The sequence below is a fragment of the Erpetoichthys calabaricus genome, chromosome 9 (assembly GCF_900747795.2).
Source record: "Erpetoichthys calabaricus chromosome 9, fErpCal1.3, whole genome shotgun sequence".
Classification (NCBI taxonomy): domain Eukaryota; kingdom Metazoa; phylum Chordata; class Cladistia; order Polypteriformes; family Polypteridae; genus Erpetoichthys; species Erpetoichthys calabaricus.
The window spans coordinates 71,670,346-71,689,685 of record NC_041402.2 but is presented as its reverse complement, the minus strand read 5'-3'; the positions used below and the strand labels follow the sequence as shown (position 1 = coordinate 71,689,685).

At 36.4% G+C, this 19,340-nt stretch overlaps 1 protein-coding gene across 3 annotated transcripts in view; it reads right to left on the bottom strand.

Annotated features, from left to right (window-relative positions):
* The window catches only part of ca7 (carbonic anhydrase VII), a 45,715-nt gene that overhangs the window by 5,190 nt on the left and 21,185 nt on the right, over positions 1–19,340 (bottom strand). Inside the window, exons 4-8 of one of the 3 annotated variants that reach the window (XM_028809726.2) lie at positions 14,902–15,015; positions 13,658–13,776; positions 6,581–6,676; positions 4,758–4,820; positions 4,073–4,228 (exon numbers count right to left, since the gene is read on the bottom strand). In XM_028809726.2, the coding sequence (XP_028665559.1) occupies positions 4,073–4,228; positions 4,758–4,820; positions 6,581–6,676; positions 13,658–13,776; positions 14,902–15,015 (548 nt within the window). The remainder of the gene's footprint in view (positions 1–4,072; positions 4,229–4,757; positions 4,821–6,580; positions 6,677–13,657; positions 13,777–14,901; positions 15,016–19,340) is intronic. The other 2 variants (XM_051932057.1, XM_028809728.2) reach the window with 2 other exon arrangements.

Genomic DNA, 19,340 nt, shown 5'->3' with positions numbered 1-19,340 from the left:
ATTCAGGTGGAACAACATAGAGAATATTTTATACCAAAGTTTTTACAATCAGAAAACTTGATTACAAGAACAAAAAAGTATAATTGTTTAATAATTGTGTTATTAGTAGACACACACACATATATAAAAACTTTACTATACAAATTTAAACACCCAAAATCTCAAAGAAAAATGTGTTTCCAATTTACCATAACTAACAAGCAGATATTGAAGAAATATTGCACCTGATTACTATTTATGGTTTGTAGTGTTAGCCAAGAAAAAGAGTTGAGCTCAGGTTTTCAGCAGAACACAGATAGCAAAAATTCCTGATACAATATCAACTATTTCAAAAGGTGTGTTTTAAGCTGGTTTTGTCACTTATCAATCAATCTTTTATATACATTGTTGTAGTTTTTCAAAATCATTGCGTTTTTCCATGTGATTATTTCATAATTACCTTTATATTGATCTAATTTTGGCACAAATTGTGTTCCATGTGTTCCTGCCAAATGAGATTTCTAGCCTAATTTAATACACCTGACTCTTGTATTCCAGTGTTCTTTCTGAATCACAAGGGACACACAACCAAATTTTATCAACTGACCAAGTCACAACAGTAGTAATAAGCTCATGCTGAATAGCAAAATATTTGCAGATGTTACAGGATGCTTTCCTTGACTCTTTGCAATCCAGTGGAGCTGGCTAATTAGATAACATTTTAGGTACGGTAATAATGTACTGCAGAACATGACAAGTCCAGTTGAATACCTTACCTTGTGTACTTGATTTTTGGGATAGCTGTTCTATTCTGGGACAATTGTTTCTCTTTTCTCTTGCTCTTTACACCACGTTTTGAAAAACTACCAGTTGCTCCAAAGGTACTATCATGAATAAAGCATCTGATTCAAGCCAACTACATATTTTTTCAGCATGTATGTGTGGTGGTTTTAATTTACATACTGTATTTAATTTGCATATTTTGTATTCTAGTTAAAAAAAAAAAAAAGGATATTTTACAAACACTGTGCTCTTAATATGTTTTACTTTTTAGACTGCTAGCACTTAGGGGTAACCCCCTTATCTAGGCCCCTGATTAGTGAATAGTATTTATTTTGGATTGTTTAATATTTACTCCATATGTCAAAGTTAGTGTGTGCATTGAGAGGATGCAACACTCACCGGCACACATCACTTTCATAGCATAAGATTAGGGGGTTTGCTCATCAGTCTCACAAGGCACTGCTGTTCATTTCTCAGCACCACTGTATGTGCCTTAATCAACCCAAACACAAGTGAATTTACAACAGCTCTCTTATTGCATGCAAGAGGAGAACTTGGAGCCTGAGCAGGAGCTTGGCTTGCTCCGTTTGACTAGAAACTTTTATTTGTACCTTTTTTATTGTTGTTAATGTTCCATGTTAACCCTCAACTCATTAAGCTACCAATGAGATTCCCTATTAATGACATCAGATGCTTAGTTGACTATCACAGCATACACAATTTTATAATGCTCAGTATTTCATGTAGTTCAATCGGTTCCATGTCAAATCATTTTCATACCTCATGCAAACCACACCAGGATTCACTTGGTCCACAACAAGGTACAACTGGCATCCTCACATCTAACTAACTGAACCGGACTCTTCTGGAAATCAAATCAGAGTTCAAACAAATTGGTCCAAACAAATTAGTTGTGAAAACACCTATATTCACAGCAGGAGACATGTGAATTAAAGCCCTCCCATCCTGTGTAGACAATATATGTGGTTGTGTTTACAGCAGCTATTTGTTGTAACCCAGAAGCATCTTTCCAACCTCGGCCAACAAACAACCTCACCCCCAAAATATTATACATTATCAATGTTTTGAAATGATGATGTGAACTTTTAAGACATCGCACAGTCCTACCTGACACTTCATGCTCTCTTCAACTGCCATGCTTCATGCAAGTATGGGAAACTGCACTTGTAAATTGTTGAAGCATTGTTCTGATGTTTTGCTTTTAAAACTTTTTTCCAGGTATTCTGAATTAATCGTCTTGTGTATTTCTTTGCTGTAGGGAGTTATTTTTCATTATTTTGTGTGTTTGAAACACTATGAGGGGCTCAAACTATTTCTCATCATAACAAATAACCATTTTGGTTTTCCAGGGGTGCCACTATTTTGGACATTTTTTTGTGTATCATTAGTACAGTGGAACCTCAGTTCACGAACGTCTCGGTACTCGGTTTACGACCAAAACGTTTGCCAAACTTTTGCCTCGGTTCACGACCACACACTCGGTATACGAACAAGCCAGTTTCCCTTTCAGTTTGTGCACGTCGATGATTTCCGCACCTGTTGCATTGTTCTCGGTCAGACGTGTGTGCTTGCGTGCTTTCGCTGTGAACTCTATGTGCTCTATTTCATTTCCCTTCCGGTTCGTGCGTGCCGATTACTGTATTTAAGCACGTGTTCAGCCTCTCCTTGTTCATTGTTCTCAGTCAGACGTGCGTGCTTTACCTGTGAACTCTTTGTGCTCTACAGTATTTCATGTGCTTTTGCAGTTAACCATGGCTTCTAAGCAAGTGAAGAGTGGTGAGAAGAAAGTGTTGCAATGTTACTTTTCTCTTTTTTTCAAATGTTTATTTTTTTCCATGTGCTTAAAACTCATTTAAAAAGAGTGTTTACAGCGATCGGGTTGTAATGCGTGAATGCGTGAACTCCTGCAATGTTACTGTCTTGGTTGACTTTTAAATAAAGTTCGGATTTGTTCAAATGTTCCTTTTTTTCCCCCTGTGCTTAAAACTTATACAATGATCGGATTGTAAAGCTATAGCGCGAACTGCTTCTGAGAGACAGAGGGGGAGGGGGCTTGCGTGCTGCTGAGAGAGAGAGAGAGAGAGCCTGCACGCACAGCTGAGCAGGGAGCCTGGGTGTTTGTGCCAGTTTTATTCAATGTTTTTACATTAGTTTACTATTACACTGTGCATTCTATGGTGTAATTAACTATATTTGTGCTTAAAAATCTTTAAAAAAATATATTTACATACGGTTCGTATGGTCTGGAACTGATTAATTGTATTTACATACAATCCTATGGGAGAAATTGCTTCGGTTCACGACTGTAATTCGTTCCAAACCACTGGTCGTAAACCGAGGTTCCACTGTATGTGGTTGCTAGCCTGGGACAACTGGAGATTGCAATGCATGGCATCATCTTTTGCAACAATATTAAGGTCAGTGTTGTACACTTCCTAGTTGTCCGACATGAGATTAAAACATGTTCTCGGACATTACTACAAAAACTTAGTGACAGATTTAAAGTTATTCTTTTGGGCGAAGAATTCATTTAAACAACTGCTATTCTACATCCTTCAAACTCATCCTATGACCATGCATAAGGAATTAATATTTTTTCCTAAATACCTCATTGCTGTTATTGTTTTTGATCCAGAAACAGAGATGTTTGCAAAAAATGACATAGTCAAATAATAAAAAAATTGTCTAAAAGAATGAATATATAAGATATCTTAAAGCTGAAACAATAACTAAATACATTCTGCAGACAAAATGTGAGTTACAGTTAAGAACATAGACAAACAATATAGGACGCAAGTATTAACTGTATTAACTAATGACATAATGATTATAAAAAGGATGAGAGAGGCTGATAAAAAGTCTAGCTTCTTGTATTATTATTCACAGTAGCATCCAGAAGACTCCAGTAGTGCAATTTACACCAACACATAAATATGATTTCTATGAGCATCATTTTTTTTCAAGCAGAACCGCTGTATTTCAGCAGGGGTAGCATTGTTTTGCAGTAATTTGTTCTGCCACTCACTATCAGAGACTCCTACATTTAAATCCCAGGACTAGCATTGTCTGTGGAATCCTTAACTTTCCACCTGTGTCCACATTGATTTCTCAGTGCAGTCCAGTTTTCACCTTCATCACAAAAACATGTTAGTGAATGGACCCTGTGATGGAATTACAGGACATCCATGCCTCTTAATGTGCATGATACGGCCAGGATAGGCTAAGCTGTGGCTCTCCTGCTACCAGTCTTGCGTTCAAAATTCTCCATGCTCCAAATCATTTTTCCTACCTGCTTTTGTGAAATTTTGATTGGTTCTTTGAGGACAATCCATATGACATTCTCATACAGAGGAGGTGTAGTAAGGGAACCAGGATAAGTCCAGTAATGAAGGCTCTTTGGAAGGAGGCTTTTAGGATTAAAGCCAGGAAAGACTGCTTTTGAGCCCTAAACAAGACAGGAAAAATATACTGTATAACTAGTGTCCTAAAATCTTTCTATAAACATACTGATACAGTATGTACTGATTCAATTACATATTAAATTTCATTCTATATATGGCAGATTTTACATTAGGTATTGAAAACATAATTACAGGATTTCAGGAAAACACTAATTTCTCTTTCGTTATCTACTCTTTATTCTCTTTCAAGTATTTGTGGAATTTCTACTATGCACAGAAATACTATGCTCCCTTACATACACTGCTTGCCCTTTGATTGACTTGCTCAGCTAAAGAATTAACTCTGTAGCCTGAGTGGATAACATTAGTTTTATCAGCAGAGTGCACCATAACAAACTTGCATACAAAGTACCCTTTCTTATTTCAAAGATGATGCTACCTTAAATAATTCAGATGCTCATTGTTAAAAATACATAAATTAGAATTTTCTTTTAAAAAAAGTTCAATTTTATTCAAAAAAATAGTTAACTTGAAATTAATAAAACAATTTTACTTAAATATTATACATTATACCTTAAACTTCACCATGTAAAATGCATCTGTTAGTTGATGTAAACCTGGATGATCATCACCAGTCTGCAAAACAGAGGAAACCAAGTTATTTAAGGCAGAATAGAGAGTCCCTCTCATCAATTTGCAAATTTCCAAATCTGCAATGATGGCTATATGTACAGTATATAACAGAAGACATCCAAATCTTTTTGTACATTGAAATCAAATAAGACTGTATCTTTAGGTGTTTATTAGTTAAATCAAAATGAGTTGCAAAATGTATCTGTGCAATGCACAATTGATTTTTCCATAAAATGAAACAGACTATTAATTTGTTGGCAAATGGTGTACCAGACCAATGAAATTTAATGTAAAAGTAGTTAATAAATCTAAAATCATTTTACCCAAATACTTTCTTTTCGTACCTCAAATCAGAGTATGCATAGATAAAACGTCTTTACTTAAAGGGTACAGTTCATACTTCATATGATGTGAAAGGAGAATAAAAAAAACATTAAACAGTAAACCATGTAAAGTGATGATAGGAGGAGTTTGGAGTTATGAAAATGTAAACTAATCGCACATTACATTATACTCACCGGCCACTTTACACCTTGCTAGTATGAGGTGCCTTCAGAACTGTCATAATTCTTTGTGGCATAGAATCAACACAGTGTTGAAAACAATCCTCAGTGATTTTGGTCCATATTGACATGATAGCATCACAAAGGTGCTGCAGATTTGTTGGCTACACATCCATGATGTGAATCTCCCATTCTACCACATCCTAAAAGTGCTCTATTGGATTGAGGTCTGGTGACTATGGAGGCCATTTGACTACAGTGAACTCATTTCATTTTCAAGAAACCAGTTTGAGATGATTTGAGCTTTGTGACATGGGCAATATCCTGCTGGAAGTAGCCATCAGAAGATGGGTATACTGCTGACATAAAGGTATGGATATGGTCAGCAACAATGCACAGATAAGCTGTGGCATTTAAACAATGCTCAGTTGGTACTAAGAGGCCCAAAGTGTACCAAGAAAATATCGTCCACACCATTACACCAACACCACCACCATGCTTTCAACTTGTTGACACAAATTTTGACCCTATCATCCAAACGTTGCAGCAGAAATCGAGACTCATTACATCAGGCAACATTTTTCCAGTCTTTTATTGCCTAATTTTGGTTAGCCTGTGCAAATTGTATCCTCAGTTGCCTGTTTTTAGTTGACAAGAGTGGAACCTGATGTGGTATTCTGCTGCTGTAGTCCTTCCGCTTCAAGGTTCAATGTGTTGTGAATGAGATGCTCTTTTGCATACCTTGGGCGTAACGAGTGGTTCAGTTACCTTTCTATCAGCTCAAACCAGTCCGGCCATTCTCCTCTAGCTTCTAGTATTAACAAGGCATTTTTGCCCAGAGAACGGCCACTCACTGGATATTTCCCTTTTTCTGACCATTCTCTGTAAACCCTGGAGATGGTTGTGTGTGAAAATCCCAGTAGATTAGTAGCTTCTGAAATACTCAGAACAGCCCATCTGGTACCAACAACCATGCTACATTCAAAGTCACTTAAATCACTTTTCTTACCCATTCTTATGCTAGTTTTGAATTTCAGCAGGTTGTCTTGACAATGTCTATATGCCTACATGCATTGAATTGGTGCCGTGTTATTGGCTGAATAAATATTTGCGTTCAGTTGTACCTAATAAAGTGGCCGGTGAGTGTGTATTCTAAGATTAAAATGTTGAAAAGAAATATGAATCAATAATAAAAGTGAAACTCGGACTGGAGTAAATAGAATGACCAGGCATTATGGATTTGTTTGCTTTAATTCTCACCTCAATGAAGATGCCAATCACAGCCAGTCCATCTGGAGCAACAGCTGCCTCAGCAAAAGTTTTATATTTTACAGCATTCCAATGAACCAAATGCAGCTAATAAGAAAGATTAAAAAATAATAAATAAGGAAACAAACCAAACTGCTCTCACTTTCATCAAAGCCAATTTATAAAACACAGTAATGCAAACAATACTTTATTTCAAATATTTCACAGAAATGAAAACTACTTCTTCCTGCCAATTTAGCCATTTAAGTTTCCACTGCAGCAGTCATTCAATTAAGTATGCTATAGACTAAGTTGTGTTTCCCTGTTTTATACACATTTCAATAGGACAGCATTTTTTAATCAGACAGAAATGGCTACATCACATACCGGTATACAAAATGTTACTTCATATATTGTCCTAGAAAACTGATAAATAAACAACCCATATGGGGGTGCCGTAAAGGGGGAGAGACTTGGGATGATTCCAAGGCCCTTATGACTGACATGGCCCTCAAAAATATTGGAATATATTTTTATTGGTGTTTATTGGCATGTTAATGAAAATACATCTAAAAGAATATATTTTCTTACAATTTAGAAACAAACGTTTTTTGTCAAAAGTAGCAATTGATAAACAATCTACATTGTATTCCCACCCCACACCCTTTGAGACAGAATGGTTCAGCCCAACCTGCACAACCTTGTATTCGAGCCACAATCCAAACACTTGTTTGCCAACATTCGATGCATTTTCATTTATTTTTCTCAGTGAATGATGCAAATGAACTGGTTTATAGGATTGTTCAATCTAACCCAACAACCCAAATATCAAATAAAGAACTAATTGGAAACCAGTTCTAACAAGCAGTGCGGGCATATGCATATGCCTATTATTAAGTAATCCACGAGGAATAAAATATCACAGTAAATAAGAAACTATGTGTTTCTGTTAATGATTTTAATGCTAAACCACTTTTTTTTTAGAAGAGTACCTATGTACTCTTAAAAAAGGATTTAAAAGCAAAAGAAGCACTTCATTGTAATAGAATAGTTCCTTGTTTTACGTTACACTAATTTTGGTATCATGTTATTCCAAAAAGGTATGCAAAGCTGCTGTATTATGCAGATTTGGTTTTGCATATTAATTGCATGATCAGCCTTGTTGTAATTTTGAATGGTCAGTTTCTTATTTTCATTAGAAAAACCTATAGCCATACTGCTTAACAACGATAAGGAATGTTTTGTTTCCATTACTATTTTCCCTCTTTTTGACATACAAGATTTTTTATGGGCGGCACGGTGGCGCAGTGGGTAGCGCTGCTGCCTCGCAGTTGGGAGATCTGGGGACCTGGGTTCGATTCCCGGGTCCTCCCTGCGTGGAGTTTGCATGTTCTCCCTGTGTCTGCGTGGGTTTCCTCCGGGCGCTCCGGTTTCCTCCCACTTTCCAAAGACATGCAGGTTAGGTGGATTGGCAATTCTAAATTGGCCCTAGCGTGTGCTTGGTGTGTGGGTGTGTTTGTGTGTGTCCTGTGGTGGGTTGGCACCCTGCCCAGGATTGCTTCCTGCCTTGTGCCCTGTGTTGGCTGGGATTGGCTCCAGCAGACCCCCGTGACCCTGTGTTCGGATTCAGCGGGTTGGAAAATGGATGGATGGATGAAGATTTTTTATAAGCATTTCTCCTGTACCCTAAAATGAATCAGTCTGCATCCGATCCGTTTCAAGTCACTCATAAATATGAGATTCTGGACTGTTGTTTCATAGTATGACATTCTCATTAATGTAAATGGAAAATAACTGTCATAATTCTGATGTTCCTTATATTATTTTCAGGCTTTAAAATCCCTGCTGTTCCACACTGTCTACAGTATAAAGCACTTTATATAGTATCTTTCTAACCTACTCAATTGTAAGTTATTAACTAACTAAAGAGCCTTTTCATTGTCAGTAATCTATATTTAGATACTTAAAGCAACACATAATGTCACAGAATTAGTCTTTGTCTTACGTGGCTGGTGGCTTCACACATAATAACTAGAACGATAAGGCATAATTAAAAATATTCAGGCCACCTTTATTATAGATTCGCTGTATCCACAAAGGAGAAAAAAGACATTTAGTTTAATCCTGTCTGTACTTCATTGACTCCAAGTTTATCACTCAGCTGCAGGCTGAGTACATTACTCAGCCTGCATCCTACAGTAAAACATTAGTTGGGGTCAGCAAAATCTGTTTATTTTACAAATAAAATGTTATTTTTTGGATAACTTGACAGCACTAGTAAGTACGAGACTTATACCAGCCTTTATAGATGAAGTTATCAATAGCTTTGAAATAGAGGTTGGTTTGGGGAGTACACAAGGTACAGGGGATAGTTTGGACTGGGTGACAGTCCAATAGAATATCTTTTCATGGGGTCCAAAATCTCTAGTGGTGCCCCAGACCCCACATTACTATTTCCTACTCTTTTAATTCTATTTCAGTTCAATGTAGAACTGAACCATTGAGTGCAAGTCAAAAGCCAAACTTAGGAGAGACATCACCTCACCTAAGGGCACAATTACACAGAGTCAATTTAGCATAATGCTTTGACTAGTACTAATATCTTTAAGATATCTGAGTAAACCAGTGCACCCAGAGAAAATCCATGCAAACTTGACAAGAACACATATAGATGGTGACCAAGCTTGAAAAAGTTCACAGTACAATGGACCTATAAGGCATCAACACTAGCCATTGTGTCACTGGTAAATAAATCAATTGAACAGAATTAAATAAATCTTATACATCCCTCCTCTGGGATCACAATGTTGTCATGGAGGAAGCCGCATGAATGAGCAGAGCTATGCTATCAAGATCTGTACACTCATGACATTATATTACCTATGGCTAATTGGTCTAAAGAGAGGGTTCAGATAATGAGGATAAGAAGGCACCTGGTGAACAGATAATCCTGGAGGCACATGTTGGCTTACTATTAAAGAGGTGACGAGTAAAATCAACTGTGAAAACATTTAGATGACATAGACAAGACTTTGGCACTCAGCTCACTAGAAGGGATGGAGTAGTACTGTAGCATGTAAGGAGTATGGCTGAACTTGAAACTCAGGTAGACTTTTGATTCACTTGTTGTCTTGTCCTAAGGGGAGTACTGATAAACAGATGGCTACAAGACATGACATTTCAGTTTGTGCCTGTAAACTTAAGAATTTCCCAAATGCATTAAAGAGAGGGTAACTCTGCTATCTTTGTGTATGTGTGAAATAGTAAAGTATATGACCGATTCAGATCAGGTAAAAATTAATGTTCAAAAAGATACCACTGTTTGGATTTGGGCCTCAAGGGAACCAGTTATTAAGTTATCCTTCTCTCTTTCAGTCAGCATAAATGAAAAACATCTACAAGAAAATTGACCTCACAACACTTAAGGAGCAAAAACTTTACACATACATAGATCTGTACACATATTATACATTAACAAATGAAAGTTTAAAAGGCCCTCAAAAATTACAACAAAGTAAAAACAGTCATAGGGCAGTAACTGTCAATGGTAATTGATGAGTGAAAAAATTAGCTGCTATTTATTTGCTGTGATATGTTAAATTTTAACATGCAGTAAGTCGCAAGTAAGCTACAAGACTTGTGTGGCATGGTAAAAAATTAAACTGATAAGCTGATATTAACAATTAACAACAAAATGACAGGTAAATTAAGAATATATATACAAAAAAATTAATGAATTTTATTTGTCAGGATATTTGACTATATGATAACTGTTTCTGACATAGAATTTTAATGAATTTACACAGCATTTGACATTTATATGCACATATCTAGGCTGAAATACCACGAGTTCTGGACAATCCACCTTAATACTTTGTGATGCAAGATGTAAATTTAGTGCTGGGGATGGAACATAAGTGTTTAAGTTGGCAGGATGAAAGTTTTACAACAGAAGTGGAAGACGTTTAAAAAAAACAACAATAATAATAACAATAAACAAAAAAAGAAATAAGTCCCAGGCAGCAAGTTAGAAAAAAAACTTACTTAAGAAAATGACCCACTGAAAAATTATCATGAATGAGAAGTTTAAAATATTCAACAATTACTATTGTATCATTGTGCAGCCCTACTAGTAAATCATCTAACCAATCTGGAAGATCAGGCACACCGGCAAAGCCATTTTGCTGTAAAAATGAGGAAAGTTTTAGACTTATTAGGCATATTGTTGAGAGGTGGAAGGAGCTTTTTGATTAAAAGTGGTGGTGGTTGTAGTGGTGCCAGCACCACAAAAATCGGGTGGAAATGGTCGTTGACTGAAATTCATTAGACAAACAAGACATTGTTGTGGTGTCTCGGTTAGCATTAGTCTTCAGTGTTGTGTAGAAACCAAGGAGAATACACTGCACTGGAAGACTATGGTGGTTGTCTCCATTTTCAAAAATGAGGACAAGAGGATGTCTTTCAGTTATCAAGAGATGATAATTACAATTTTTCCCAGGGTGCAGATGACTTTATCATTGAACATTGGACCAAATTTGTCTCTTTACGTGGATGTAGAAGGAGTTCTGGACTTTTACAAGTAATGTGTACGTATTTTCTGGACCTCCAGAAGGCACATGATCAAAATACACTCTAGTATTTTGTGGGCAATATTATAAGATTATGGTGGTCAGAATGCAATTTGCCAGGCAGATTTAGTGTAAAGTGACATTTTTTTAAGACTGGTAAAACAACTCTGCCAAGGAGTTGCATATGCTCTTCTCTCCTACCATTTCGGTTTTTATACTCCAGCACACTCTTTGGGTTGTTTTTTGTTTTCCTATTTTAAAAATGGAGCTGCAAAGCAGAGCTATGTTTTTGCTTTGTTCACATGAGACAGAAACAGCATATAGCAAGTAGCTTTCTTACTTTGCCTCACTGACAGGACTTATAAAAATATGTGTCAATAGCAGATCAGGGGAAGATGATGACAACCAGTAGATGACATGGTCAGTGGAGTAGCCGTCTTTTGTTTTGGATAATCATTAGGTCTCACGGTCTGATGAGGGAGCTACTTCTGCTTTAGCAACAATGAAACACTGTGTTTTCTGAAAGAAGAATTATAGAATTATATTAATAGAAGAGAGCTGCTTTTCCTTTTTCACTTATTTCAGTCCTTTTAAACTGCTCAACTTTCTCGATATTTTATAAGCTATTAACTAATTGCATTTTTTCAGAAGATTCATAGAAGCACATACAGTTGTAGCCAAAAGATTTGAGAATGACACAAATAGTAATTTTCACAAAGTCTGCTGCCTCAGTTTTTATGATGACAATATGCATATACTCCAGAAATTTATGAAGAGTGATCAGATGCCATGAAAATGAACTTAATCCCCAAAAAACCCATTTCTACTGGTATTGTGAAGAAGGCTTCAGGGTGCCCAAGAAAGTCAAGCAAGCGCCAGGATCATCTCCTAAAGTTGATTCAGCTGCGGGATCGGGGCACCACCAGTGCAGAGCTTGCTCAGGAATCGCAGCAGGCATGTGTGAGTGCATCTACACGCACAGTGAGGCAAAGACTTTTGGAGGATGGCCTGGTGTCAAGAAGGGTAGCAAAGAAGCCACTTCTCTCCAAGAAAAACATCAGGGACAGACTGATATTCTGCAAAAGGTACAGGGAACGGACTGATGAGGACAGGAGTAAAGTCATTTTCTCTGATGAATCCCCTTTCCGATTGTTTGGGGCATCCGGAAAAAAGATTGTCTGGAGAAGAAAAGGTAAGCGCTGCCATCAGTCCTGTGTCATGCCAACAGTAAAGCATCCTGAGACCATTCATGTGTGGGGTTACTTCTCAAGCATGGGAGTGGGCTCACTCACAATTTTGCCTTAGAACACAGCCATGAATAAAGAATGCTACCAAAACATCCTCTGAGAACAACTTCTCCCAACCATCCAAGAACAGTTTGATGACGAACAATGCCTTTTCCAGCATGATGGAGCACCGTGCCATAAGGCAAAAGTGAGAACTAAGTGTCTCGGAGGAAAAAAACATCAAAATTTTGGGTCAGTGGCCAGGAAAACTCCCCTGACCTTAACCCCACTGAGAAGTTGTGGTCAGTCATCAAGAGGCGGGAGAACAAACAAAAACACACAAATTCTGACAAACACCAAGCATTGATTATGCAAGAATGGGCTGCCATCAGTAAGGATTTGACCCAGAAGTTGATTGACAGCATACCAGGGCGAATTACAGAGGTCTTGAAAAAGAAGGGCCAACACTTTCCATAAACCTAATGTAATTGTCAATAAAAGCCTTTGAAACTTATGAAATGCTTGTAATTATACTTCAGTATACTACAGAAACATCTGAAAAAAGATCTAAAAACACTGAAGCAGCAAACTTTGTGAAAACCAATACTTGGGTCATTCTCAAAACTTTTGGCCACGACTGTACACTGTACATGGGGACTGAAGCTCCTGGACAAATGGAAGATGTGCAAAAGACACAGAGGGACTGGGTGCTATGGTCTTCAATGGAGGAAAGAAGTGGGAAGTACTCTTCATCAGATGCCTATGGTGGGGATTGTCCATGCTGGGGAGATAATAATGGCAGAAACTTAGGATATATATTGTTGATCCTCTATTTGTCTGATTACAGGGACTAAATATCAGTTTATACCTCATAAAACATTATTATTTTTTGTACTTGGACTCAGTTTTCCCAAGAAAAATGATTGATTCTGATTTAAATGATGTTAAACATGACATATGTACTTATGTTAATGTAATATTTTCAAATGTGTAAAAAACCTCAAAGGTTACAAAGATAAGCTACTTGTTTGCCCCTTCTTCAATATTTTAACTGTAAGATTACTTCTTTGTTTTTCACGTACATTTTTTATATATTTTGTTTATAATATTATAGATCATAGAGGAGTTAAACAGACATGCCAATATAATGTACATTTCTTACATTAAAAACTTACTACCACATTTATAACCTGCATTAGTATCTAGTTTATTGTACACAATATAGGGTTCATCCTGTAGTTACTTTACAAAGCACCCTCCCATAACACCTGTAGCATCTAATGCCAAGCTCTTACCTCTGAGGCATAGGATTTGCCATTCACAGTGTGCTCCGAGCCATGTGTATTCTTCCCACCCCAATGGAAATGGCATTGTTTTAGTCTATATGGTACTTGCAGGGGACCTGACTGGATCACTGTCAACACAGACAGACAAAGAATAGTGTTAAAAAGACTACACCAGGGATGAAATAACAAGGCACCCAATTAAATCTAACATAGGAAAGTAAACAAGCAATAGATAATACAACACTTTATTTCAAATTAATATTCAATCAGTTTGTATCTTATGAAGGCATTCAATGAAGCAGTTCACAACAGAGTGAAAGACAAGTCTAGCAGACATCGTTATCTCTTCTGCAACTTTAAAATGCTTGACCTAAAGTGACATATAATGTACACTATTAACAGGAATTACTACAAATCCTCATGTTAACTAGCTGACAAAAATAGCACCCAATGGTTTATATACAGTGAAAAATGAATATGTTACGATATGTGGAATAAACACAAGATTCTCTTAATGAAGAGTTAAAAAGCTAGATATGTCACTAATGATGTACAGTAGTATCAAAAGTACACCAGTGATTAAATAACCAAAATCCTACATAAATTTGACATAGGCACAAAAAACACCACATATAAACAAGCACTAAAGAACCATAAGAATATATGCCCAGAGCTGTGATTAATAGGCAAGTCTCAAGTTGACTTCACCAAATCTATACATAAAACTACAGGAAAAACATACAATCTTAAATTAGGAACCTGGTGTCCAAATGTCTCATTACCTAATGTGAATAACTGAAATGAACAGAGGTACCACTGTTAACTCACAGCACCTGGAAACCTAGATCTATTGCTGGCTAGGGTGCAGCAGGCATTGTTAATTCTGAATGTGTGGCTGTGCTTGTGTGTGAACTGATTGCTTCATCGAGGGCTGAACCATGCCTTGCCCTTCGTACTTCTGGATAGATCCAGCCTCCCATGTAAGCAGGTTTAAAAGTGAATACATGATTTACTACTAGCAGAATACAGTTATTGCAAAAAAATAAATTTAGGCAAAAGACAGTGGTAATGATATTTGTTTTATGTCCATTAATTAATCACAAACTTAAAAATAATATTTTATAGTGAAAAGCAAAGTAAAAAATATCTCTTTGTATTAGTGAGGGTTGAAGAGAGATGGATCTGTGTGTAAAAACAGCTCATAAGACCAGCTATTAAACTGCTCACAGGTATTTGGGGGAAGGGTAACTCACCACCTGGCTGCCGAGTTGATGTCTGACGTTTAAACAGGCCTGACAAATACTTGCGACAGCACGGAAGGGCTTTAAAAAAATGCATCCACAGAAACTGGAAGCGTGGCGTCAGTTCTGCAAAGGAGGATATATGACGGATTGCAACAAAGATGCACCACTAATTAACAAAGCTATAGCATGATAAAGAAATACACTCAACCTGCTGAAGCATCATACACAAATGATTTTTTTTCTTAACATCTTAAAAAGAGTGCCATTTAATCTTGGATTCAAATAGGTTAATGCTAAACTGTAAAGCGAAATGCCTAAAAGCACTCCGTTGATGGGTTAAATTCCCAGGTTACTGGAAACTATTAAAATTCTGGGTTTAATTTCCACTGAAACTAATGACTTATTATCAGTTAACATTACCACAGGGATTAGAGTCAAAGGCACATTCAAGCAACATAGATTAAATTAGTCCTTTTACTCCAGGATCTGATGCTTATTTAAATTGAATGGTAAAAGCAACATCTCTGCATTGTAAAAATGACTTTCACACACAATCTTCTGTCTTAACAGCATTAGGCATAAAACATTAGCTCACATATCATTTAAGCACCCACATATGATATTATATAGTATTTGCTGTGGATAATTACTTCTGTAACATGTGCTTATATCAAGTATCCCAGAGTTTACTCAAGATAATTGAGTGCTTTGATCAACAGCAGTTGCACTTAAGACATTTGATAAAGGAGACACCATTCAGTCCATCAAGTTTATTTGGATAACTAATAATTAAGTTGACCCAGTATCTCATCCAACCTTTTAATCTTGCCTGTAACTGATTAAGACAATGTCAATATGAGGATAACAAACTGTAGCTACCTCTGGTTCTGTCTGTTAAAACACCTACCTGATCCTGTGAAGTTATTGTCATTATAAAGTGAACTGACTGGATACATTTATGAGTGTTTCATTTCCATATTCAATGTATATAATGGCTTAAAAATAAAATAACAAGAAAGCTACCCTGATTAAGGCTAATTAGGTTTGCTAATACTGTATTCTGAAGTTAGTCTGAATTTGGTGCTTACCCTAGCTACTATAGGTGGATCATTTTACTGTTAAGCTGAGGACCATAGTGGACACTGCAGCTCCTGAAAAAACTTCCACCATCAAAATATCATTGGAGACTTGAGAAATGTGTAAACATAGGGCCGATTTGAATGTCCCTAAAGTCCTTCTCTCTACAACACTGCTTTGTAATTTATTCCATCTATCTATGGCTTTTTGCTTAAAGAAAAACTTTCAAATATTTGTACAGAATCTGCTTTTAACCAGTTTCCAACAATGTCCCCATGTTCCTGTTGCTGAAGTTAGTTTAAAGTAACAGGCATCTACTGTACTAATTCCTTTCATAATTTTAAACATTTCAATCATGTTCCCTCTTAATTTCAGTTTTCTTAAACTGAAAAGGAAAACTCCTTCAATCTCTCCCTGCTCATACCTCTTAGTCCCTGGATCAGCCTAGTTGCTTTTCTCTGGACGTTTTCTAGCAATACTATATCTTTTTTGTAATATGTAGACCAAAACTGAACATGATACTCCAGGTGAGACCTCACTACTGTGTTATATAACTTAAGCATAACTTGTACTCTTGACTTGTACACACAATATATGGCCACACATCACAATATATAACCTGACATACTATTAGCTTTCTTGATTGTTTCTGTGCACATTCTGGGTATGGATAGTGATGAGTCCACTCTGACTCTAAGGTCCTTCTCATTAGCTGTACTTTCAGTCTTCAGACCTACCATTGCCTTATCAAATCTAAGTCTTTTCCTTCCTACATGTAATATTTTACTTTTAATTACTTTAAATTTTATATACCAAAAATCTGTCCAAGCCTGTATGGTGTCCAAGACCCTCTTTGACAACTTAGTTGATTCCACATTATCTGCCCTTCCATCCAGTTTGGTATCATCTGCAAATGTAACCAGCTAATTGGTTATGTTCTTGTCCAGATTGTTTCTGTATACTAAAAAGAGCAGTGGCCCCATCACCTAATTCTGAAAAAATTCACCTAACCCTAACCCTTTGCTGCCTGTGTTGTGTATGAGCAAATTTGTACCCACCCACAGACTTTGCCCCGAATTTCCATTTTTTCTAATTTTAACACTTTTCATTTGGTACTTTATTAAAACTCTTTTGAAAAATCAAGATAAATAATCTTTTATACACCTCTCTCATCATATTCTTCTGTTGCTTCCTCATAGACCTCTAGCATATTAGTGAAACATAACCTTCCTTGTCTGAACCCATGTAGATATGTGCTCCTCAATTTTTTCCTTATTAATTCGTTCCATTAATTTACCGGTGATACATGTTAAGCGTACTGGTCTATAGTTACTTGGATCAGCTCACTCACCCTTTTTTGTGCAACAGGATAATATTTGCTAGCCCCCAGTCTATAAGAATTTCTCCAGTGTGCAGAGATTTTCGAAAAATATGAGCCAATGGTTTCTGTATGTACTCAATAACTTCTTTAAGCACTCAAGGATAAATGCTCATATCCTGGTGATGTATTATATTTTAGTTAAACTTCTCCCCCTATAATTTCCAAGTCACTTATTAGTCCTTAGTAGTCCCTTTAACTTTTGGGAGGTTATTGAGTTCACATGTATAAACTTCAATAAAATGGAAGTTCAAAGCATTTCTATTTCACTGTCTGTATGTTCTGGCCTGATTTTGCCTTTCCTAATATTTTTCACCTCTTCCTTGATGGTTCTTTTACTACTTAAACACTCAAAGAATCTCTTTCTGAAATATTTCTCTTCAGCTGTTTCTTCTTTTAGCCTTCCTAGTATCCTTAATAAATATTGCTTCATATGCCTTACAGTTTGCACTGGAGTTACTAGTCTTGTAAGCCTAATACAGCTGTTTTCTCATTTGTAATTTCCTCTTTAGCTCCCTATTTATTAACATTGAAGTTTTTGTAATTTGTTGCTGCCTCTAAATTTTAGGATAGACTTGTCCTACATTAAATGTAAAATACATTAAAACCTTCCCCACATCTCCTCAACTATCTCTACATTTAAAAGCTTTATCCCAATTTATGTTACTGAAGCTTTGATGCACCTGGTTAAAGTTTGCCCTACTGAAATTAAATTTAACTGTCTTTGTTTTAGAATATGTACACTGCCAAATCTATATGATATCTATTATATTGTGCTCACTAAATACTAAAAGTTCAATTGCCTTTACCTCTTCAATATATCCTGTTTATTATAGAATAGTAAATCTACACAGGCCTCCCCACTCGTTGGTGCTTTAACATGCCGTGTTAAAAAACAGTCATTGAACATGTCTTAAACTCCTGTCCTTATGCTCCACTATGTGTAAAGGTAACCCAGTTAATACTTTGGTAATTAAAGCCTCCATGACTATAATGTCCCCCTCCAAACTTGCCTTTTTAATATTATTAAAACTTAAACTATTGTCTGCATTAACAGGTCTTAAACACATTCCAAATATGAGGTCTCAATTCCTAATGATTGATTTGCCTTGGCAAACATCTTCACTAAGATGTGGTTCACCATATAACTAAAGAAGCCTTGCATTTAAATTCTGGATTACACAAATGGAAACTTCCCCACCTTTTTGGTTTTGCCTGTTTTTCCTAAATAATGTGCACCCATCTGTTATACTCCTGCCCATCTCTACTATTAAGCCAAATTTCTGTTATTCCTATTATATCAAAGTTATGTTCACCTACATATCCTGTAATTCCAAATCATTTTATTCTTAATACTATTAGCATTTAGGATTTTTAACATATTACATATTCTATTATGGAAGTTTAACTTTGGGCTAAAAATTAAGTTACTAGGTGTATTTGATATACTACTGTTCATCCCTTAATATGAAGTTCTAAACCTGGCCTGTCCTAAACTCCCTTGCCTTCCATTCCCTAGTTTAAACAATCTTCGACAAACCTACTAATACTCCTCCCCAAAACATTAGTACCTCTTCTGGTACCTCTTCAAATATAACTCATCATGGCAGAACGTCTCATCTGTGTCAAGAGGAGTGACAATGTCCAAATGTTTTAAATTCTTTGAACTTTAAGAACATTGCTTTGTTTTTACCTTTTCAAGCTAGAATTTGCCAGTCATTCTCACCCGTCAACGGATTTTTGTGCATGTAAAGATTCTTTTTTTTTTTTTTTAATTTAAAAAACCTGAACCCTATTGTGGGCCTGTGAAGGCCTTGCAGTCTTCCTTTTGAGTTTTAGGGCAGGGTGCCTGGGATGTGGCTTGTTTAAAGGGCAGAACCAATGAGATTCTGGTATGATTTTTTTTATCCTGTTCACTCAGTTTTACCATTTTGTGTTGTGATTTGTAATAGCAGGAAATCTTCAAGTGTTACTTTGAACTATTGATTGGCTA